This window comes from Microtus ochrogaster (genome assembly GCF_000317375.1).
Source record: "Microtus ochrogaster isolate Prairie Vole_2 chromosome 14 unlocalized genomic scaffold, MicOch1.0 chr14_random_1, whole genome shotgun sequence".
NCBI lineage: Eukaryota > Metazoa > Chordata > Mammalia > Rodentia > Cricetidae > Microtus > Microtus ochrogaster.
This window is the reverse complement of record NW_004949096.1, coordinates 4384625-4409581: the sequence shown is the minus strand read 5'-3', so window position 1 is coordinate 4409581 and position 24957 is coordinate 4384625. Positions and strand designations below refer to the sequence as shown.

Here is a 24957-nt window from a genome sequence, read left to right as displayed (position 1 = left end):
TGCCTCTGACTCCTAAATGCTGGGATTAACGGTGTGTGCCGCTTCTGCCCAGGGAAGGTGATTCTTACAACAGCCAACACAATCAAAAGCTAATCACAATGTACGGTGAAAATTTATTGGGCCTTTCCTATGACAGATTCTGACTACACCCCTACAAATGTAGGAGGAACTATGAAGATTATTCTGCCTCATGTTTTCTTGATTACATTTTAAATACAAAAATTGATTAAGGGAAAGCCTTAAGAAATCTTATAAGGTGCTGTATGGTTGTTTGGTTTGGCGTGAAGATTCCATGGAGGCAGAAACTTAAAAGTGTATTAGGCAAAAATGTGTACTTTTGGCCACAAAAGTAGGCCAAACCAGATAAGTGAATAAGGTTAGGTAGATAAGTTGTAGCTCTCAGTAATCCCCAAGTAACAGGAATGATTAAAATATTTCCTCAGAACTCTTCCTTATGAAGAAATGCGTAGGTTATTTACAGATTAGGTCTGGGTACACACTACCTTGCTCTAGTATACAAAAACAAATTCACAAAATTCATGTTTATATAAAATAACATTTACTATGTATGAGTGGTTTCAACAAAGCAGGAAGACAAACAATTTAAAATCTACATCTTTAATAGACCAAGCAATAAAATATTAGTATTTGTGACAGGTATTTAAACAATATTTACAATACTGTGGGAATTTATATCTAAATTTCTGCACCAAAGTTTTCAAAAGTAAAATCACATATATGAATAAACACATATTGACAGAGAACAGAAGACAAATACATCTTGGTCTTAATTTTATGACTTCTAGAGTCTCCTAATTTTTGAAAATAATAAGGGCAATTTAGATCACTTTTTTTTCCCTAAAATGTGCTAATCTAGCTGAGGTAAAGTAAAACTAAACTGACATGTTCACTTGGAGATTTTCAAGAGTAACAAATATTTGAGAAACGGTAAATATAACCTCTTGTAATTTTATATTTACTTAAAATAAAAAAGGAGTTTTTAGTTTGTTTGATGAAAATATTTTAGTAATCGGTTCTAGGTGACTTTCTCTCAGAGACATCAAGTACATTTTTGCAGGGACATCGACACTTCTTAGTGTATGTTTTCTTTAGAAGCATTTCTTCTAAATTTTCTAACCATGTTTGAATTCATTTTGTTGGTGATTCTTCTATAACCTAGAGAAGAAAGAATGATGAATATATATAAAACTTTCAAAACTAATTGTTTATGCAATTTATGTAACAATTTATTGACAAAAATTTACTCTTGAAATTCATGGTTAACTAAAACAATTTAAAATACAATATATTTTCTGAGATTTCCACCTCTTGGTACAAACTCAGGGCTTCCTTAGCTTCCTTCCCTGACCCCCTCAGACTTCCCTTCTATTCCACCTCTTTTTCTTTGTGTTAGCCTCCAAGCCACAAAAACACCCTCTACCAGGGAGTCCCAGTGACCACACAGCTCTGGGATGCAGAAGTACTCTCCCCACAGCCAGCACATGTTCATAGGATCAACAGTGGCCAACAGCAACCAAAGAACACCATACCCGCTGAACAGAAGAAGACCAGCCATCTATACAAAGAAACACCTCAAACATCCTAATTCCAGATGTCTAAATTCCCTGACCAAAAACCCAACCATGAATATCCAAGACAATATGTTTCCTTCAGAAGCAAGCAATCCTATGATAATAGGCACCAAGAAATGAAATTTAGGAAAACACAGTACAAGAACTTTAAAAAAGATAGCAAGGACAATAAAGTAGATATGAATAATGACTTAATGAAGACCATGAAAACACACACGCGCACACACACACACACACACACACACACACACACACACACACACAAATGAATGAAATAAAAACAGTTCAATACGTGAAAATAGAAGTAAAGAAAACCCAACCTGAAATAAAACTGTAAATGAAAAACTAGGAAGGTCAAATAAAAATCTCAGGGGTAAGCCTCACTAACAGATTACAAGACACTGAAGAAAGAATTTCAGGTGTTGAAACAAGGTAGAAGAATAGTTCAGAAAAAGTACTTGATAGCTCAGTAAAAGAAAATGTTAAATCTAAAAATAATACAAGCACAAAACATCTAGGAAATCTATGGCACCATGAAAAGACCAAAACTATGAAAAATAAGGATAGAAAGAGAAGAACGCCATGCCAAAGGCACATTAAAAAAAAAAAAAAACATAATCATAGAAGAAAATTTCCCCAGAAGGAGATGCCTAAAAAGGTACAAGAAGCATCCAGATAACCACATAGGATCAGAAAAAAGGTACCTCATGACACACAATAATTAAAATGGTAAATGTCTAGAATGAAAAAAAGGTATTAAAAGCTAAAAGGGAAAAAGACCAACTAACACACAAAGGCAGATTTACTAGAATAATACCTGACTTATCAATGAAAGCCAGAAGGATGTAGATGGATGTTCTAGAAACTGACAGACCAGATGGCAGCTCAGGCTACCATACCCAGCAAACTATCAATCACACACATAAAAAATTCATAATAAAACCAAATTTAAACATTTACGATCTAGCAAATCAGCTTTATAGAAGGCACTAGAACCGTGGTTCTCACTCTGTAGGTGGTGATCTCCTTCGGGGTTAGATCAGATACGTTGCATTTCAGATATTTACATTGTGATCTATGAGAGTAACATTTATAAATATGCAGTAGCAATGAAACAATTTTATGATTGGGGGTTATTACAACATGAGGAATTGAATTAAAGGGTTTCAATATTAGGAACATTGAGAACCACTGCACTAGAAGGAAAATTTGAGTCTGAAAAGGTTCAATACACTCAAGAACCACTAGGAATAAGTAGTCCCAGAACAATAAATCAAAGGAGGCAGAAAAGACCCACACCATAACAACAAAATAACAGGAATCAGTAAGCACAGCTCATTGAACAATTTCAATATCAATATTGGTTGGAATTAAGACCCATTAAATCAGATTTAACCTGAGTATGGATCTGACACTGCTAAAGTGGCCAAGGACCTAGGAATAGCAAGGTCATGGCCCTAGGCAGAAAACCTACTACTATCACTCTAAGGGACCAGAGCAATAAAATGACTCCTAATGACATCTATACACATGGATCAGTGCCTCACTCAACTCATATCAGAGAATCTTCTTTGCAGTTGATGGATATTTACAAAGAAATCTACATCTTGGAAATGAGCAAAGAGAGAGATCATTTAGTACAAAATGGGATGTTTTCATCGAAGTCCTCCCTTCAAGACTCAGGGATCTATGAGGAAAAGGAGGTGGAAAGATTTTAGGAGCCAGAGGTGATAGAGAACTCTAAGGTAACAGTGTCCTCTGGATACAACAGGACTGATGTACAGACAAACTCATAGAGACTATGGCAGTATGCCTAATACCTGCCAAGGTTCAAGACAGACAGACAGGGTACCAGTAATGAGAGGAGGAAGTAAATATTAGCTCCCATCAATAATCTGTAATTGACACTTGCTAGGCAAAGGGAAAGTCACTTTTCTATAACAGAGTGTTAGTGGATATATCAACCACACTTTACGCCTGGTCTTATGCCTAGGACTAACTGACCAAGAATAAACCCAGTGGTATTTTGTTTCATTTTTAGCAATTTCTGGACTTACTGGTTTTTTGTTTGTTTGTTTTGGTTTTCATTTTTACATTTTTTAGTATTTCTTATTTTTTGTTCTTTTTATTCTTTTAAAAGAGAGCCATAAAGAACACAAAGTTGGGTGGGTATGGAAAACCTGGAAGGAATCAGGTGAGGGGAAAAATATGATGTAGAATTTTTTTTCAACAAAAATATACTAAAGTAAACAAATAAACAGGTATGTAGAAGAGAAAAAAATACAACAGCAGTAGAGAAAATTAAATACTGATGGCTAAAAGTTGTTCACTCTCTCCATATTATAAATGAAGTTTTAGTGAGAACTTTTGATAAACACATGTCAAGTAAAGTCATTGAATAAACTTCTTCAATTTCTGCATTCTCGTTAAAGAAGAAAATGTGTATGAGTCTTTGTTCCTTTCCTTTCTTGCATGATCATTGTTTTCATATTCTTTGGATCATGTTCTCAGGCAGAGCTCTGAAATTTTGCTGTTTGTGCCTCTTACACAAATCTCATGATCTCTTTTTTTCTCCTCTCTACCCTTGCATCCTTTTGCCAGTGCAGTTGTTTATACATGTTCTTAATCACATGCTCTAGCTTTAGAGGCTCTTGTTTTCTTGTTTCTAGAACTGCCCACTTGAAAAACTCGCCTTTCCCCACTGCTGGTCATTTCACTCTTGTACGTTATTAGAAACTCAGGTGAACACAATTTAAGAAAAGCAGTTGTATTGTCTTTCTTTTCTTTTATTTCTACTAATCTTTAAAATGTGTTTGGCTTAGATATTACATTTTTTTTTTGTTTGCTTTTTGTTTTTTGAAGCAGGGTTTCTCTGTAGCTTTGGAGCCTGTCCTAGAACTAGCTCTTGTAGACCAGGCTGGCCTTGAACTCACAGAGATCTGTTTGTCTCTGCCTCCCGAGTGCTAGGATTAAAGGCGTGTGCCACCACTGCCCATCTTAGATATTACATCTTTTTATGAATATTTATCTTCTATTAGAATTGATAACCTCCAAGCACTCCATTATCTTTAATCATTATATTTTTAAATTATTGTGTAATTTTAAAAATCTGTATAATAGATACATCTATTGAAAAAGTAAACAAGTATCAATTGTTATTAAAGAAATTGGCAAAGTTATTGAGGAAAAATAAGAAAAGCTTTCATGTTATACAGAGGCATAAACAATATCTCATGACATTTTTTTAAATTCCAAGTGCTATAGGTTCCTCTAGAGAAGAAACCAGTCTTAGAAATCTTCATATTCATTCTAGTACCTAGCACAAGAATGCTTAATAAATCAGTACTGTAGGAAGTCACAGGAATTGTAATGTCAGAGACAGGTCTGGACTTTGTGGTCTAGAACTGGCTGACATAATACACTCATAGTCAAACAGAACGACTTTTGTTCCCATGGATTCATGCCACTCCCACATATGATTGAGGGTATGTAGGATCCTTCATTAATATCTTTTTGTCAACTTTTCAGTGGGAGTCACAATATGATTATGGCTAGGAGCAAAGTAGAGACTGTATATTAATTACATAAATGATTCAGGGGCCAGATGTAAAAACACAAGCACCGAGAGAAAAATTTCAAGTGGGACTAATTTATTTATACAGTATAGTTAATGGGCTAGGTGGCAAATGCCTTTAATCTCAGCACTGGGAAGCAGAGGCGGGAAAATAACTAGTTCAAAACTAGCTTGTACTACATAAGACCCTGCCTCAAAAACAAAACATTTAAATAATACACATATATAACTGATTTAACTACTATTTCAATTATTAGGTAACTATAATACGAGGCGGTCTATACAACAAAAAGGGTAGGTAGAAGCCTGGCGTAATCCCAGCACTCAGGAGGCAGAGGCAGGCGGATCTCTGCGAGTTCGAGACCAGCCTGGTCTACAAGAGCTAGTTCCAGGACAGGCTCCAAAGCCACAGAGAAACCCTGTCTCAAAAATCCAAAAAAAAAAAAAAAAAAAAAAAAGGAAAAAAAGAGTAGGTAGAGTAACAAGTTGGGAAATCTGGTTCAATCAGGAACCTTAATATTTGTTCAATATTGAATACATGCTTCACAATGTATCTTAAATTTCCTTTTCTACAAAGCATAAAAATCACACCTATCCTACCACAAAATACAAAGGGAGAGATTTATAAAGACATAAAACCAAGGTACTTTATGTATGACAGATAATCATGTAATTAATTATCAGATTAACAGCACAAACATACCTACTGTCAGTCTGTTTTCTTGCAAGAGCTTATCACTGGAATTATCCTGTCGAACGCGTTTGGCAAATCCATGATTTTCTTCAGATTTTAATGAAGCATTTGATGTAGAACTTGTGGAGAAAAGTTTTTATTTAGTTAAGGCATTCAAAAATATTCTTAATTCATATGCTATATAGTAAGAAATCAAATACAGAAATAATTGTAAAATCCTGCATAAGTAATTGGAGGCACTAAAAATACTTAAAAACTAAATCTAGTTATCTGTAATTTTACTGATGCAAATATAATTTAGATAGATAGGATTATAGTGGGTACAGGTAACAGGTCTGTAGAATATTTCCTGGGGAATGAGCACTGCTTGCAGTGTGGAGAGACATCACAAGGGGTAAAAGAATCCACTGACGATAAAGAGTTGAAAAAATTAAAAATATTGTTAGGATTAAAATTTTACTCACAATTTCATCAGAAAAATTTAGTTTGGTAGATTTTTGAAATTTCTAGTGATTTTGACTCTAATTTTCTTTTTTTTAATAAAGAAAAAAATTGACAGTAGATAAAGTACACATGGAAAAATTTTAATATTTTAATACCACATTAGAACATATACACCCCTAAATATGTATATGAAATCTACTAAGTGGAAAATACCAGAGCTTATTACTTTCAAGCTCATCTATCTTTAATTGGGGAAAAAAAGGAAGATTAAGAAAAAGTAATTATGTACACATCTATCATTAATCTCTTTTAACCTTAGTTAATGGCAGGATCTAATTATTGATACCAGAGGGAATGTAACAGCATAGTAAGAGATAGTCTGTGAATAGTCAAGATACTTTCTTTATTATATTCTTTAATATTATTTCACAGTATTGGTTTCTCATGTGCTAGTCTTTAACACATCTAACCGCACAAATATACAATTTACACAACTAGACATTTCAAGAAAACTTGTATTTGATAATGACCGTGTTTATATTTTAAGAACATTCTTAGGATAAACACCAGCAGCATTTTAATAAAAGCATGGGAACAAGCAAAAACCCAGAAAACAATATTAATTAGTGGGAATGGGTGGTGAAACAGACGCTAATAGTTTGTTAGTCTAACCAAGTGAGCCAGATTAACAGCACAATTCAGACCGACACTGAACAGAGTGTAGGAGTCCCTGTTGGCCAACAGAGCACTATTAAAAGACTGCCACTGCGTGGGGTCCCGAAAGGAAGGAATTAAACCTAAAATATACTTTGTTGTTTCCCCCCCACTGAACATGTACCTAGGATAAACTTCTACTTTTTGCTTAAAGGAAGCAGCTATGACTTCTGGTTGGACCATCCCACCGCCAGAATCAGTTAGTTGTCTTTTGTGCATGGAAATGATTTTGTAAAGGAAGTGTTTCTGAAACCAACCTCTGCTCATTCCATGGCAGTTTTAAACATGGCTACTAAGTAGGTAGCTCATATGCCATGGATACACTGGACAAGGTATTGCTGAGATATACTACTTAGATGATATGAAATAAGATTCAAATTGTTAATTTCTGGAACTTTTAATATTTTCAACTCTTGTTTTACTGTTGGCTTCTGAAACAGAGCAAAAGTATGAGTTGAGGGGACTACTACTGTATCACTGTTTAAGTGCCACAGAGAGACACATACAGTCAAAAAAAATCAATTCATCTATACCCTTCAAGGTTCTTTTGTCCCATGTTGTGGAAGAGTAAGAGAAGATTCTAAACACACTTATGAGAAAATACTTCTGAAGTGTGAATAACTATGCTATTTGTAAATTTGTGTCCTGTGGCCTAAATAAGAAATTTAGAAGAATTAACTTTAGCTGTTATACTTTTCTCTATATACTATTGGAAAGAAAAAGGGGTAGAAAAATATTAGATCATTTCATATTTAGTATGTTTTGTTATTGTACCCATGATACACCATACAACTTAGGCTATTGTCATTAACATGTGTGTGGTTTGTAGTACTTTTTCAAACTGGTCATTTAAGGGCCTTTGTCCATTTTAGAAAACTCTTAGCCAGTATCTTATCAAATACTGTTTTTCTCTATTCTTTCTTTTCTTTAGGAGACTGAAAACACACTTTCCAGGTTTAAAAATGTAGGGTTCTGTATATCTCCGTGCTCCTGTTTTCTTTGCTTCTTCCTTTATTAGTTTAAGCACTTTTCTATGCATCTACCCTCCACCTCATTAAAATTCTCTTTTGTTGTGACTAATCCATTAAACTGGTTGGTTGAGCTATGAATTTCAGTAAAACCCCATCTTTGTGGTTCTAGGATATCTACCTGATTAATTTTAACATAATATTTGGTGAATCTTACACCTTAGCTAATCTGCTGAAATGAATCATGCTTACAATCAATAGTTCCTATTTGTTCATTCTTATTATCAATGGATTATTGCTTCTCTGATTGTTTTTCCTTCTTTAAGTCTTTTGGTTTTGCGTCCTGACTTCCATAATTTTTTTATTTTCCATTTTATACGGTTTATTATAATTTTTTAACTCTATTCCTTTTTAAATTTTTTTATTTATTTATTTTTTAGTTGTTGAAAAAAATTTTCGCCTCATAATTTTGTTTTAAAATCAAGTATGGATATCTGCAAAGATTCCAGAGAGCATGCTCTAGTGATTTTAAATTTTAGTTTGGAAGAATATGGAATTAGAAAAATTACAAGAATTTAAGCAAAGACTGAGTTGGTCCAAGATTTCTTTTATGTTTTTCAGAATTCATTTGTTTCTAGTTTATCTTATCCCTAGGGCACAACACCTTGATAATTTCAAATAAAATCCTGGAATGTTTAAAAGGCCCCCTTCTTCCATAGTTTTTGATCCTGAACCTTTGTATCCCTGAATATCAAGCTCTGCTTAACACAGTGGTCTTTCAGCAGCTACTTTCAGCTGGGTTCTCACCAGCACTTAGACGGCAAGCCTTAAAAGAAATGGCTACACAGAACAACCCTAGCTCAGTGAGAGCTGTGAATGACTTAAAGCATCTTTCATTTGGCCTGCAGTCTTATGTCATGAACTGGCAAGTCCTATAAAGCCTGGTTCCTGTAGCATGTTGCTTTCTTGGATGTTACATTCTCAAGTCCTGGTTAGCACGATTGTTTTTATAATAAGCTCTTAGCTATATTTTTAATACAACTTTTAATAAGCTGTTAGTTTTATTTTATTTAGCTGCTATAATTCAAAAACAATTTTAATTATTTTTTCTTGGTGGCTTGGTCTGATATAAGTTACAATGTCATGGTCACAGATAGCAGACTCCTCGCTATACATTATATTTGGTATGCATCAAAATCCACTAAAACAACTGAACTCTAGGAGCAAAGAAATCCAGGATAAATATGCAAACACGTAAACAACTGTCGTCAGAAGAAAAGTAAGAATTAAATGACAGTTTGGAAGCTTGAGGACTTTTCAAATCATTTTTAGTAACCTAATAATGGGATACTTCGTATAAACTTCAGGTGAAATGATATTCAGGCTTCACTCATATTTCCCTTCAGTAACATAAATCCAGGGCTTCATGAGCACTTACTTAGCCTAGATATGATTAAATAAAAACTGAGAGTCTAAGAATAATTGAAAGTTGTGGTGACTGAAAGTCTAAAGATGATCTTCTATAGAGACTGAAACAGTGTGTGCTTCATCATACCTTGTTAATTTCCTTTTCCTCTTGGCAGCTGCAGTCATAGCCATGTAGGATGGCACACTTGTTGATACAGGCCTAGACTCCTTAGTTGAAAATAAGGAAGATTCATGCCTGGACATTAACAATGAAGAACTAGAAGAGAATAGGTTCGATTTACACAGAGAAAACTGATTTACATTTTTATCATCAGGAAATCATTGATATTAATACATATAGAAAGATATTCCTCTATATAAAAAGTTCCCTCAATTAAATTTTCTATTTTAAAAATACCAGTGATGATGTCAAACATTTCTGTATTTCTCACAGGAAAAAAAAAAAAAAAACGTGCAGGTATTTTTCCTCCCATGTTTAGATTGGATGGATGTAATTATGCAGTTGAATGCTTGCTTAGATGACATTCAGTCAATCACAATTGGATATTGGGCTACACTGAATTCTGTATATTCCTTAAAAGTGAGACATTGATGACTAGTAGTAAGCATGGGAGTCCTTCATTGATGGCTTAGGCCACACAGCATCAGTAAAGGAACACAGATGAAATACATCTTAAAGTCTCTTCTAGTTTAAGGTCAATAGACATAGGATATCAAATTTATGATTTAAAAAAGTGGTTAGTATACCCATTCTCAATTGATCAGTAGTAAATGAGCAACTTTTATACCAAGGGGAGAATACTTGTTCTAGGAAATAAACCTCCAATATAAACAAAGAGGAAGGACATTAACAGTTTCAAAGGCTTGGGGAAAAAAAAGAATTGTAAAGTATTCTGTTTTTGTACCTGGGTAAACTGCTTTTGCTGTTTGGTAGTGATTCTGGTTCAGGCAAGTTATTCTTCAGGCTCCTGATATCATCACATATAGTTAATGAAGAGTCTGCATTCTGTTTACACTCTTTTCTCCCATTGAGAGGAGAATCTACTTCACATGGTATTTTCAAAGAATTATCATTGGCTATGCTTGTAGTATGTGACAAATGTCTTACTAAGGCTGGAGATGGGTTTTGAAGAGATTTTCTGCAGTCCTCTGGGGTGTAAACAATAGGCTGAAGTTCCTTGCTAAAAGAATCGTTGAGCTGTGAACTCTCAGACAGTGGAGACTTCTGAGTATGTTTTACTTTCAAGGAGGAAGACAATAATTTTCTTCTGGTTCTTTTTAGTGGAGTAGTATCAAACAAATTAGGTTCACTTGAGGATGTGCCTGTTCGATAAAATTATAAAATTAAAAAGTTCAATAATGTGGCCTCAATAGTTATTTCCCAAATTGCAATAATTAAGAAAATAAAATCACTAGTAATTTATGTACCATTTGTTAGAAATCTGAAAGAGAATAACTATGTAGGAAAGGAATAAAATATGGTTATTCATTAACAACTTTAATAGTAAATTTAATGAATACATTTAAGAGTATAAATTCTTACTGTCAATAGATACATATGTATAGCTACATAGGTATAGTCATCTTTAAGTACTGAACAATCAAAAAATCAAATTTCCAACCACTTCTGACAACTCACAAGCAATTTCCAGCATTCATGTTTGTCATAGGGTTAAGAACAAATATTTCCTGTTTGTAGTTACATATATGAATACTTATCAAACTTTCAAATAACACCTGCTTAATAGGAGTAAGTGGCTGTATTTTCTAGATAAACAAGAAAGCAATCCGCAAGAAAACCTCATTTTTCCTTTCTATTTGTCAGCACCTCCATGAAGTCTATGTTTTAAAAATACTTACAACTAGAACAGTTTTGACTGTACATTCCTTCCTTCTAATTCAAATCTTTAGTAATCTTTAATGGAAACACACTAAGGTAATTTTTAGTGCTTCATCCAAAATTAAGAAAACAAATTGTTCTGGTAAAACTTAAAGTGAATTCTCAGAGTCCTAGAAATGCTTTCACCATTTAAGTATACAAATGTTTATTAAATGTCTTACATTAATGTCCAAAATCATAACAGAATAACAGTATAATTCATAAATTCTAATATATTATCTTACATTTAATATTCTGCCTGCTTCATTGCTATGACCTTCAAGAGACCCGACATGAAGTATATGAGCTTAGTGTAACTTCTTGTAGAAAATTATGTGTTATTTCCATGGATTTTTAAAATCAGACAGAAAAGCTCCCAACTGATGTTACATTTGCTTTATTAGTCAATACTACTTAAATGCAGGTAGAAGCACCTATGTATTCCAGTAAGGCGATTTACAACTCCTGCTCAGTTAAAAATACACGTATGGCAATTACCAGATGTATGTACATTATTCTTATTATGATAGTTGACAATTACCCTCTGGGAAACACAATTTAAAAACAGGAAGAAATAATGATCTCCATTCTACTAAGGAATTTGACTTTTCTGAGAACTAGATAAATGAGATCTAGATCTTAAAATAATTTTCCACTCCCTTTAACATGACATTTGTCAAATTTTCCATTACCAGATATTTTTATACTAATGCTGCAGTGTAAAGACAGTCACTCTTCTCCACTGTGCTGCTACCACCAATTTGGTGGCTAATAATAGCTAGAAGATTAACTTCTTTTCCCGTGAGAGACACAGGGGTATAGAAGACAGAAAACTATATTGAGGATAGAAGACTGAGTTGGGAGTCAGGAGACTTGAATTCTATTTCTGATTTTACCAAAGACCCAGTGAGTGACCTTGGGCAACTCATTTTAAGTAGTGCACACATTAATATCTCGTTGAAAAGTGGAGACGGCATCATTGTATAGAAAAAGGATTTTCTAGGATTAGATGATAGAAACATTTAGGGTTCAATGAAAAGCTCTGCAAATAAAAAAGTGCTTCAAATTAAAGAATTACAATTTTAACAAGGGGGTAGTTTACTTTCCAATACTCTATCAATAATCAATTCATAGTTATATCCAAAACAATACATTTCAAATAATTCCTTTCAAAAGATAGATATAAAGTTTATCAAGATTGATCATAAATTAAAATATAAATTATTAATAATTATAACAAATAATTAACAAATAAATTAATTGTTGAAATAAGAACATAAATGTGTTACTTGTCATGTAAGCATAGTAATATACAAAACTTAGAAAATTGGTACAGAAAATTTCAAGAGGGTGGTGACAGCCATAGTCACTACTTTTCTTCTATATATCTAAAAGCAATAATCTTTGGAGTGGTAATCTGGCAATTGAATATAACGGAGAACTACTTTTTTTCCTACAGCAAGTAGTATATAAAATGAAAATCTTCCATAAGACACTGAAAAGACAGCCACCTGTCTTCTGGGATAATCTAAACATAGACTTAACATCAAACAATATATGTCCAGAACAATAACCGGTTACAGAAAGAAATAATAACTTCATACTGATATATCTTTAGCTATAATTTTGCACTATGAAATGCTGAGTTGGAGGAGAGACATGCTGGTATAGTAAATAGGGAATTATACTGATTGTTGTGCTTGGCGTGGCAAACATCCTACAAATATACAAAATGTATATGATAGAGCTTTTCTTATCAGTTTTCAATTTATTTATTTAGATAAAATAGTGAGAGGGTAGATGGTCAATTTAAGATTGCCCAGGTAGAATACCTGATAAGGAAGGTTTAGAAGACAGTAGAAGCAAAACCAATATTCAAACAATTTCACAAAAATTCAACACACTGTAACTATACACAAGGTTATGACCCTACTTAGCAAAAACTTAACAACACATAAGGTATGACATTTCATTTCAAAGAAGCTTTCTAGAATATAATGATTTCCTTTTATCTAAATTTGACTCTCTAGGAAGGTACAACAAGTGGAACATGTAACGTTAAGGTTACTATAATCTATACGCTCTAAGATCCACTGAATAGGCTAGGTTTGTGTTTACAAAGAAGATTTGCTGTACTTTTCCATTAGAAGAAAAAGGTATACTGTAAATTTCCAGAAGAGCTGGTTTGGGGCAGATGTTCCTAATTCAGCCTTATAAAATGTTATCTATCAAGTGGAGATAGTTCTATTTATCATGATTCCATAATTCTCAAACTTAGACTGTAGAAGTGATAAAAAAGGAACCTGAAAGGAGATTATATTCCTTACAATGCCTTCATAAAAATCAAGAAAACATGGCATATGCCTATAATCCTAGCACTCAGGAGGCCAAGGAAGGAGACTTGAGACTTTAAGGCCAGTCTGAGTCATACAGGAACACCCTGTCAACCAACCAACCAACCAACCAACCAACCAACCAACCAACCAACCAACCAACCAACCAACCAACCCACCAACCCACCAACCAACCACGGGTTAGCAAGGACAAAAGTTGAAAGAGGAAATCAGTAACAGCCTGCCTCTACAGCTCAGGTGAAAAAAGATGACAACTTGGATAGGGTAGTTATAGTAGTGATGGAGAAATATAGAGAGCATGCTGGAATCCAATTAGATGCAAATGATAGAAAGTATGGTTTGCTGTCCACCAGAGGGACCAAGGTTCAGATAAGGAGTAAGTCATCCGAGTATCACTTGGGATTGATATCAGAATGGCTCCCACATACCAGTCTCCACTCAAATCTCTTATAAAATTGTGGCAGGGGAGGGAGGGATAGGGAGAAGAATCACTATATTGTCAAAGATGATAGTGAATTCAGATCAAAGAATCCTCTTTTTTCGGTCTCTGTAGTAGCTGGAAAAGGAATGCAATTCTATGCCCAGCATACTTACAATAACTTTGCCTGACAAAAACACAGAGAAATGGCAGAAAATCTAGAAGGTACATCCTCCTGTATTACATAATTTTAGCCTCTACTATAAGGAAAGAATTAAATCAATTATGGAATAACTAAATAAAACATAAAACATTCACAATTTCACTGCTACTAAAACCATCTTTTATAGATTTGATATACAAGAGATATTTGTTAGATAAAGTAGTACTACTATATGAATTTTGTAAGCATCTAGATTTTAATTTTGACAAAACAAAAAGGTCACCAAATACAAATCATGTATATAACAAACCTCCACAAACAGAAAATCTCAGAAAGGTACCGATAGCAAAAGGAAATATGGCAGGTACAATGTGTAAGTGTATTATGCCATCACTAGGAAAATGACTGCTTTATGTAATATGCATGACAACTTCTAAAACACACACACGCACACACACCTTGTAGGAATGATGTCTGAGATAGAGCAAAAGGAAGACAGCTGTTAAGAGACCAGCTCTTCAAAGGGACCAAGACCAAGATGGAGATACCCACAGAAACAGCTGACTCGAGCTAGTGGGAGCGCATTGACCCCACACTGACAGCTGAGGAACCAGCATAAGACTGAATTAGGCCTTCTAAATGTGGCATGGACAGTTTGTGGGAACACTAGCAGGGGAACCAGTATTTATCCCTAGTGCATCATTTAGTCCTTTGGAGCCCACTGCCTATGGAGGTATACCTTACTCAGCCTAGATACAAGGGGGTGGGACTTGGTCTTGCCTCAAGTGATGTGATAGACTTTGTTGACTCCCCATGGGAGGCCTCACTCTCTCTGAGGAGTGGATAGGGGATGGGGAGAGGGTGAAGGTAGGAGGGTGGTAGGAAGGGAAGGAGGGGAACAGAGATTGGTATGTAAAATAATATTGTCAAAAACAAAACAGAAGACAAAACAACTCCACCTCTTTTAAGCCTAAATAACTAGGGGGACAAGACTTTGCATATCATGGTACAGATGAAACAGGAAAAATAAAATTTTAAGTCTGTATAGAAGTGAGACACTGAGATTCTTCATGTTTGATTCTTTTATTTTGTCATCTGCATTATCTAATGACTTTTTGCTTGTTATCCTGGTTCAAAGGCATGTAGTTTTATTCTCTGAACAAGCTGTAGACTTGTGACCAACATGGTTAACACCAGGGGTTGAGGTAATTTCTCGATTATTCTTATCACAGTCCAAGGATCCAAACTTAAATACCCAATGAAAGGGAAGATGAAGAGTTCTAAATGAAGTATAAAAATTAAAAAGACCTACACACTGATAGTTGTGGGTTCCTGCAAACTTACTAGGTTTTTTTTTGTTTGAGACTGCCACCCTTTTAAGATTTCTGAAAAGATACTTAATGCATTGAAACCACCTTTAAAAAATCAATTTTAAGCACAAACATTGAAGTAGTGCTGGGAAAGTTGTGCATGTTTTATTTGGAATACCCATCGATTGCTAAGACATAACACGAGGAAACACAAGTTAGGAAGGATAGGTGTAGTATGCACTGGTGTAGAGTTAAAAGAATATATGGAAACAGGAAAGCAGTTGGGGAGCAGACTGTAAGGTAGAGGAGGCATATAGAGTATGCAGAGGATAACATTAAAGACCCTTTGAAAAAGATATATGGAAACTTACTACTGCTAAAGTTTCCTAAAGAACATGCACATTCATAAAGAGTTAAAATGACTTATGCTGTAAAAGGGCATCAATGCTCATACAACACACTAGCGATTAAAAAAAAAATCAAAATATAGTGCCAAGAATGGGTTAACTTCTGTTAGATGGCTGGTAGGGTCCTACAGATCCCCAAATCCCCAAACATTATATATAGGCCACTGGCATTGCTTTTGGTTGCCCTCCAGATCTTCACAGAAGACCCTATTGTTGAGTAAAAGAATATGGCAACATCAATCTGGTAATGATTTGGAAGCTTCATCTAAAGACTAGCAGTGTACATAATATTGGAGGGTACTATGAATGCTATTTAGGTAGAAAAGCAATCATCAATAATATATAGCTATGAATTCCATGAGCTACAAAAATGACTGGACTAACAAGATAATGTCCACTAGTATAATAGTGGAACAGATATCATGGGAGTAATCAACTACTTTCTGATTGGACTGAAGGCCCACTCTGGGATGAAACCCATACCTGGAACCATTATTGGCCAAGAACTTCTGACAAGACAGGTCAATGTTCTAGGGGAGAGTCCAGTACTGTTATTCTGCTAAAAGCACACAGTATTAAATCAACTGCTAATGACATTGTTATACCAAAGATAAACATATCTTTCAACTCTTATTTGTAGTGGTATGATAAACACAGAGACCTACAATTGGCCAAGATGCAGACAATAAGAAATGGTAGAATGCTCAGTTTTAAGGGGGATATATACCCAGCATCCACTTTCCTGAGGCTCAGGGATCACTGTAGAAGTGTGTGTGTGGGGGAAATAGTGCAAGAACAAGAGGCCATGGGTAACTACAAGGAAACACTGTCTTCTAGACATGGCAGGGTGCACATTAAAACAGTTCTGACAACAGGCACAAAAATCTGTGTACACCCAAGCCAGAGTAATACCCAGCATGGAAGAGGAGTTAAGTACAACTCACCCCCACCACCACACCAGCTGTCAAACTCTTGGCAATTGTTAGCTGCTAGGATAGGGAGAGAAAGTTAATAAAACTAATACTACTAATACTAATACTAATACCAATACTCTACTCTACTCTACTCTACTCTACTCTACTCTACTCTACTCTACTCTACTCTACTCTACTCTACTCTACTCTACTCTACTCTAATACTATAGCGCCTTGTTAAGTTGACCACACTACATTGGAAGACCAAAAGCTGAAGATTATATGGGCAATACATACTGGTCGTAAAGGGTTAAAAAGAGGGGAGACTCAAAGTTGGGTGGGTGGGGTTGGAGTAGATCTGGAAGAATTTGGTGTAGGGGGAGTGAACATGATCAAAAACACATTGTAAGAAACTCTCAAAGAACTAATATACATATACATATTTTCATAATAGTCCAGAATGTAAAATATTGCATGAATTGCACCATAAGTACTTGACATCTGTGTATTTGTGCAGCACTATGCAATTTAGACACTCATCGAAATGGATCAAGTTCAGTTTCCAGCACCCACTTCAGGTGGCTCACAACCACCTGTGACTACAGCTATGGGTCTTGATACTCTGTTCTGGACACATCCACACACAGACATGTACAAACACTCAAAATTAAAGTAAAATCTTAAAAATTTTTTAGAATGAAAAAGTAAAGTATTTATCTGCTATTCTCCCTTTCTCTCTATTTTCTGGGATTTGTTTTTAAAAAACTATGAAGAAATAATGTAGGTATAACAAAGCAACATGTTGGCAAATTTTGCTTAGAAAAATGAACTATAGGAGTCTGATGAAAAAATACATTAAGGATATCTTGATGAAAATCATTGAATATGGCACAAAAGAAATACCTAAACACATACAGATTAGCTGTATATCTCATGACATTATTCACATCTACCTATCATAAACCTGCTTTACCATTTGTATTTTTCAAAAATTTCAATTCTCTAGAACTTTCAGAACGTAGAATAAACTTTTTAATCTTCCTACAAGTAGTTTAAATAAGCATTAGTATATTATTGCTTTGAAAAGTTTTAAATCTTTTATTAATATTTTCCTTTTATTTCTTCAATTAAGTTATACATTTTAGTAATTATATATGATGCTTTGTAACACAGCCAAATATATTCACTTTTCAACCTGATACTGCTAAAACAATCAGTTAGATCCAGGACAAAAGGTGGTAGTGTAAGTGAGTTAAATCTCCATCCCTCATAAATAGAAATTATAATACTTAAATATAGATGAATCAAGAATAGCATGCAAGCATATTGTTTAGAAACAATGGATAAATACCAAATGTAGTTATAAGCTATACGACATATATTTTAGTAAACAAACAAAAATAAAACATTGCTTTGCCTATTTTCCTTGAGTAGCTTTTAAAAAATGTAAACAAAATTGCTATGATTTATTTTAACTTTTATTTATGTGTCTCTGTGTGGGTATGTGCCTGTGTATGCAAGTGCCCACAGCAGCCAGAAAGGGATTTGGATTCACTGGAGCTGGAGTTACTGGAGGCTGTGAGACTTCTGACATTTGGTGTTGACAAACAAGTTCAGGTCATCAGTAAGGATAGTATGCAATCTTGGCTGTGAGCCCCCTTACCAGCCTCTCCTCAAAGTGAAATGTGTTAAGTGATTATCTTAGTAATTATAAGAACTATTGCTTAATACATTATTAACGAGAAGTCTATCTTAATAATTTTAAACCAAATGTGTAGTTTTGTTTAATCCTTTCTATAGAAGAAAAGAAACTTAAATTCACATACAGAGATGTTTCCTCCTAGCAAAACACCTGAAAGTCTTGAATGTCACAAGTTCAAGGTTGCCCTTGGGTACAGAAGCTACCTTCAGATTCTTGAGACCTCCACCTCCAAAAAACCAAAACTACCCTACTTAGCTACTCCACCAAAACAGTCCTAACTACTAAACTTAGGAACAGTCTTCCTGTGCACCACAAGCCCCAACCCAAACAAAAGCAACAACAATAAAAACTAAAGTAATAAAGTAATTATTTCCATGATTTAGGACTTTTATCAGCTTTCACATTCCTTAGTCAAGGGAATAATATAGTTTAGTACTCTCTATTTTTCACTGAATCTTCTAACTAGAGAGGTAGTCTGATTAATTGCAGACCACCAGAAAAATCACATTGGTTACAATTTCAGAATGAGAATTTAGTGTTAAACAATCTCAGTGTTCATCAAAACTTTCTTATTTAATACTTTGCTGCTAAGTAGTAAGACACCTGACAGACTCCAACTCACAATGTCAATAATATTTCTAGATTATCTGGGATTTATCAGGGGAAAGCTTGAGGAAATAAATAGAGGAGCATGAAATAATGACAACAGGATTAATATAGTAACTTATATAAGTCAAATTACCTCCACAGATCCCAAAACTATGAACAAAAAATACCACACTACTTACATAGTAGTATATAGGAACAGCATTTCTTGACTATTATTAGGAAAGAAAGTAAATGTATTATCAATAGCTATCTTTATAACTCAAAATTGGGCTGCTTTAAAAATTTGCATTTATGAAGCTCTGGGTTCCCAGCACTACAAACTTCCCCAAATCTATAAGCCCTACTTAAATATGAATAAACAATAGAAAAAATATAATACATAACATATTTAGCCATGTTTAGGACTCATATATGCATAATATGTATCTCTTTCAAGATATGCACAGGTATGTATACTTTCTAACAATCAGAGAAAAACAAGAGAAAAGATAACACAATTAGGTAAATCAAATAATTAGGCAATCAATTCAGAACTAATTACATTAGAAAAACAGTACATAACAATTTTCTCTTTCATTTATTCATTTAGGAAGATACACTATACAATTTTACTAGGCAGAATAATTTGATGACTATCAAGTGTTTTAAAAACATACATACTACCTGACCTACCTATTATTTTTTTAGGGATACAGTCTAAGAGATGATGAGAAAACTTGCAAGACATATATGTACAGAGAATTTAGTGGTTTACTTACCAGAAGAATGAGGTAAAAACAAACCCAGTATTTTTTAGTATATTATTAGTTGACTATAACACGTAGCAATCAATAGAAAGTTAGCAGCTGGGGTGTAGTTTAGCATCTGAGTGCTTGTTGCATGCACAGGGGTCTGTATTCAATCTTTAATACCACAAAATAAGTGACTTAAATTCATGTGGTTCAGCTGGGCGGTGGTGGCGCACGCCTTTAATCCTAGCACTCGGGAGGCAGAGGCAGGTGGATCTCTTTAAGTATTTATCAGTAACAAAACCGGCAAACAAACCCGCTGTCTTAATCCAAAGGTTAATACAATGAAGGAAGAAAACTTACAAATATGAATTACTGACATAGTTTCCAACTCTTACAGTTTGCTGGGGACAAGAAGGCAAGCTACAGCTATACTAACACTAAGACTTTAGCAAAAGGAGTTTCATAAAAGGAGTACAGTTTTCATTAGAGTTTTACTGCAGAAAGACTCAATAGGTCAGGGTGTGGGATGGAGAAAATGGGAGCAGCATCTGGGACTGAAAAAAAACCCTTGGAAACTGCAGAGGCATGGCTCAGAAAGCCTGCTGGAAGGAAGGCTGGTACCACTGCCTGTGACTTGGCAATGGCTCAGGAAAGCCTTTGACGGCACCGAAGGATCTCTGCACTTTACTGGGAGTTTGGTGGTAGATGTGGATTAGACTTACAGGAGAGATTAGAAAAATGAGAACCAGTTTATACATCACCACAATTACTCATTCCTTGCATCAAAGTTTCTCAACTGAGGGCTGATGAGAAGCCAAGGACAATGGCACTGGGTTTTGATCCTACGTAATGTGCTGGCTTTGTGGGAGCCTAGACAGTTTGGATGTTCACTTTCCTAGATATGGACGGAGGGGGGAGGACCTAGGACTTAACACAGGGCAGGGAACCCTGACTGCTCTTTGGACTGGAGAGGGAGGAGGAGAGGAGTGGGGGGAGGGGGAGAAAGGTGGGAGGAGGGGGAGAAGGGTGGGAGGAGGGGGAGGAAAATGGGAGGCTGGGAGGAGGTGGAAATTTGTTTTTTTTTCTCCTTTTCTCAATAAAAAAAAAGAAAGTGGAAAAATAAAAAAAAATAATTCTTTGAAAGAACAAAAAAAAGTTTCTCAGAATGTTCTAAAATAAATTGTATTAAGAAACAAAGAACATTCTTTTTACTTTCTCTTTATTAAATAAATACTCAATACACAAATACTGTCAATTTAAATGGCTCCTTAGGCAGAGGGCAATAAATTTTATTTTTCAGCTTACTGAAATATTTCACAGGTGGTTCCTTTAAATAAGGAGACACGATCATTTGTCACTAATGAGTTTAAAATCCTTCTCTTAAAAATTGGGCAGGCCTTCTGTGGTCATTGCTCGATGTGCCAAATTACATGTTCTGAGTGATCTTACCCAGAGGAAGCGATTTATCAGAAGCATACGGTTGCAAACGCTAAGAGATTTAGTATAGAGCTGTACGTTAGTATAAAGCAGAATGCAGTAGTTAGCAAACATGAGGCACAGGCTAAAAAGCTGGCTGTATGTGACAGGGAGACATTGATGAATGGGATTAGCTTTAATTGATATCTGGTACAAAACGATGGCAAGGATTCTTCCTTTGCTAGCACCTCTGCTAATGCATGTAAGAGAAGGTATTCTGGGAACCAAAACAAAAACAAAAAAACAAAAAACGAAAAAAAACAAAACTAGAGGGCAAAGTTCTAGAGGAAAATCAAAGAGTAATACATGCATTTCTATGAACACTTCTGGTACAAATAATTAATACAATTATTGTACTAATCATATATCTCGATTCTTTTCCTCAGATCTACGACTCAAAAAATTCATGAAAGCCAGTCATACAGGTAAATAAATTAAAAATTTTAAGAGATATGTATATACCCATGCACAGTGGTACACACTTAATTAGCCAAATGGGAGCTAACACAGAAATCTGAGGGCTTCCCTGGGCTACCCTGTGATTTTAATGGCAGTTTGGGCAACTTACTGGGACATCCTATCTCAAAAATGTTCCAACAACAGATGGACAATTAACACTGACCCTTCCCAAAAGCAAGAAAACAAAGAAACAAGGGGACCTGTGGAGGTTTGTAAGTGGTAATATAATTACCTAGTATATTCAGGGCCCTGGGTTAAAACAGTACTGAAAGTCAAAACAAAACACTCACACAAATAAAAGTTAAGTTACTATCAAAGAAGCAATACCATTATGGCTATCTATTATTAACTTCTAGAAAGAAAATATCAATTATAAACAAAATATTACAAACAATATAATTTTACAGGTACTTAAAAATTATTACAGTGGTTTAAGAAAATACAGCAGTTAAGAGTTAAGTCAAACAAAACCCTTTGACCTTTCCCTCTGTGTAAAATAGTAGAAAACATGATTTCTACTCGGTTTTATTCTCACAGCATCTGTACATATTTAAGATGTTTAAAAAAAGGCAAAGGATCTTTACAGACATATTTATGGCTATATGTGAATAAGTAAAAACTGTCATAATGCACTTGGAGAGCAAGAGGCAAATGCAATGTATTTAGGGCCCTGAATATAACTTCTGCTTATTGGTAATGACTAAAAGTGGGAAAAATTTGGAAGATTTAAAGATAAATATTTTTGCTTCCATCCATTTGTCATTTGAAGCTTATAAAGACTTTGTATTTTTTTTTTTTTTTTACATATTTCCTTGTAGGCAAACTTTTGTAGGGGAGATCTGAGCTGACAGAGGAAGGCTGCATTCACCAAGAGCATCTGTACTGTGAGAGACTGGCTTCTACTAGTGTTTTTCCTTTTATTGTGCTTTAAGATCAAAGCACGGACAGAGGAAAAAAGAAAACAAACCAGAAAGAAAGGTTAGAGACAGAAATAATACAAACTGTGAGTTTCCAGATGGGTAATGAAGAAGTCTTGACTTTTCATTTAATGTCAAAATTTTATCAATTCCATAAATAAACCTTGCCCGACATACGCTCAGTTCTCTGCGAGTGAGCTTTCTGTTTTAAGACCCAAAATAGGTGTACACTTTACTTTAGAGACATACAAACTTAAAGATTCAAAGTTGCATATCCAACCCTAAAGTTTAAAGCACTGATATTGGCAAAGTACTGACATTTTAACAATGAAATAAATTATTTTTTCCTGAATAAGAAATAATGTTTATTAATACAGAGCAAAAATGTTAAGAGTAGCCTGCATAATAAAAATATAAAATATCTACAGATAGTCATGCGTGGTAGCGCATGCACCTAAATCCCAGCACTCAGGAGGAACAGCCAAGTGGGCCTCTGAATAAGGCCAGTCAAAGCTTACAGTCAGTGATGCCCTGTCTCAACAAACAAACAAACAAACAAACAAACAAGCCCAAAGGATATCTTTAATAAAAAATGGAGAAAAATGAAGAAAATGCTCAAGCTGCTGAGGATATGGGCAAACAGAAAAAAATCTGGTAGTAAAAAAAGAACGAAGACTAAGCTATGAATTTTGAAGCAGAGTTCATTTCCTTAGAATTAAAAAATAATTAGTTTAACATTCAGCTTCTAGGTGTTACAACAAAATCCATTTCAAAACAGTGAATAAGGAAGAGGAACTAGAATTACTATAAATAAACTCTACAACAAAACAAGAGAAAAACAGTTACCAGGGCTGAAGAGATGGCTCAGTGGCTAAGAGCAAGGGCTGCTCTTTCAGAGGATCTGAGTTTAATTCCCAGCATATGGGCAGTTCACAAATGTCTACAACTCTAGTTTCAGGGGATGATACCCTCAGACAAATGTGCACATAAAAATAAAAAAGAAAAACAGTTACCTACTCTAAGGAGTAGAGATTTCAATAATCACAGGTGCCTACACTTAATATATGTAAAACAAAGGTACCTACAAACATCCACACAATTTATGGATGGGAAAGGATTACAAGAGCATCGAGGAAAAAAAAAATTAAGTAAAATTTTAGCACCCAAAAGAATACCACAACACCTCAAAGTTAAAGGCAAGGGATAAAATATATGAAAGAGCTAATATCCCATAGTTTTTGTATCCAGTCCAACAGCTTTAAATACTATGTAAATGTTATCAATCATCAAAGCTAGAGTTAATCATAACTCTCATGAATTTCATATTCATAACTGCCTACAAGGACATCTTCATTTTGGATACACCTTAAGTCAAATTTAACTAGCCCCATACTAAATTCCTACACACACACACACGCACACGCACACGCACACACATATACACATACTAATGTCTCTGAAAACCCATTCCAGGTGATGTCTTTTCTAACCCCTTTAACATGAACACATTCTTTCCGATGTCAAGTTTAAAAATCTTATGAGCCATACTATTGTTTCAGTAATTGAGGCAACTTCATCTTTACTTGATAGTATAATAGTCTCCTAAACCTTCCAGCCTTTCCTTATCATAACATATTCTCAACATTGTAGCTACCGAACTCACAACAGACAGCCAAGCCCACCATTTACACTCAGATCATGCTGTACATCCCCATGTAATGCAGAATAAAAGAGTAACTCTTAATAATAACCCTGTGTGATCTGCCTTCTCTTTAATCTGATTCTAGCATTTACCTTCCTTTGTCAAGAGTTGTGTTTCATGCTTGCCTTTCTTGGAACAACTCAGACAAATTTCCAAGTTATGATTTAGCATGGCTTACTCCCCTTACTTGAAAAACAGTCTAGATACGCTGGCTGTATCTGTAAGATCCTTAAAGTTTATCAGTGAAAGCTACCCTTATTATGTTTGTAAAAAGAGCATATTATCTGCAATCTACTTCTAAACTGTTTAAATGAAGTACATTCTCTTTCCTTATCAGTGGGTCAGTTCAATGAGGAAGGAGTTTATTTTGCACTGTGGTGTACTTTTTCCTTTTAAAAATATATTTTTGATTTTTACTGCTGAGTAGTACTCTAATATGTATATATTCCATACTTTCTTCATCCATTCTTCTATTGAAGGGCATCTAGGTTGTTTCCAGATT

General features: G+C 34.7%; 1 protein-coding gene across 3 annotated transcripts in view; it reads right to left on the bottom strand.

Annotated features, from left to right (window-relative positions):
* Nucleotides 1-536: 536 nt before the first annotated feature.
* Nucleotides 537-24957, bottom strand: part of Kif18a (kinesin family member 18A) — a 71732-nt gene continuing 47311 nt past the window's right edge. For 2 of the 3 annotated variants that reach the window (XM_013352621.1, XM_013352620.1), the window contains 4 exons: nt 10320-10737; nt 9542-9670; nt 5870-5979; nt 943-1176 (listed from right to left, as the gene is read on the bottom strand). In XM_013352621.1, the coding sequence (XP_013208075.1) occupies nt 1094-1176; nt 5870-5979; nt 9542-9670; nt 10320-10737 (740 nt within the window). In that variant the 3' untranslated portion in view covers nt 943-1093. Of the gene's footprint in view, nt 1177-5869; nt 5980-9541; nt 9671-10319; nt 10738-24957 lie in introns of all 3 variants that reach the window. The other variant, XM_013352622.1, reaches the window with a different exon arrangement.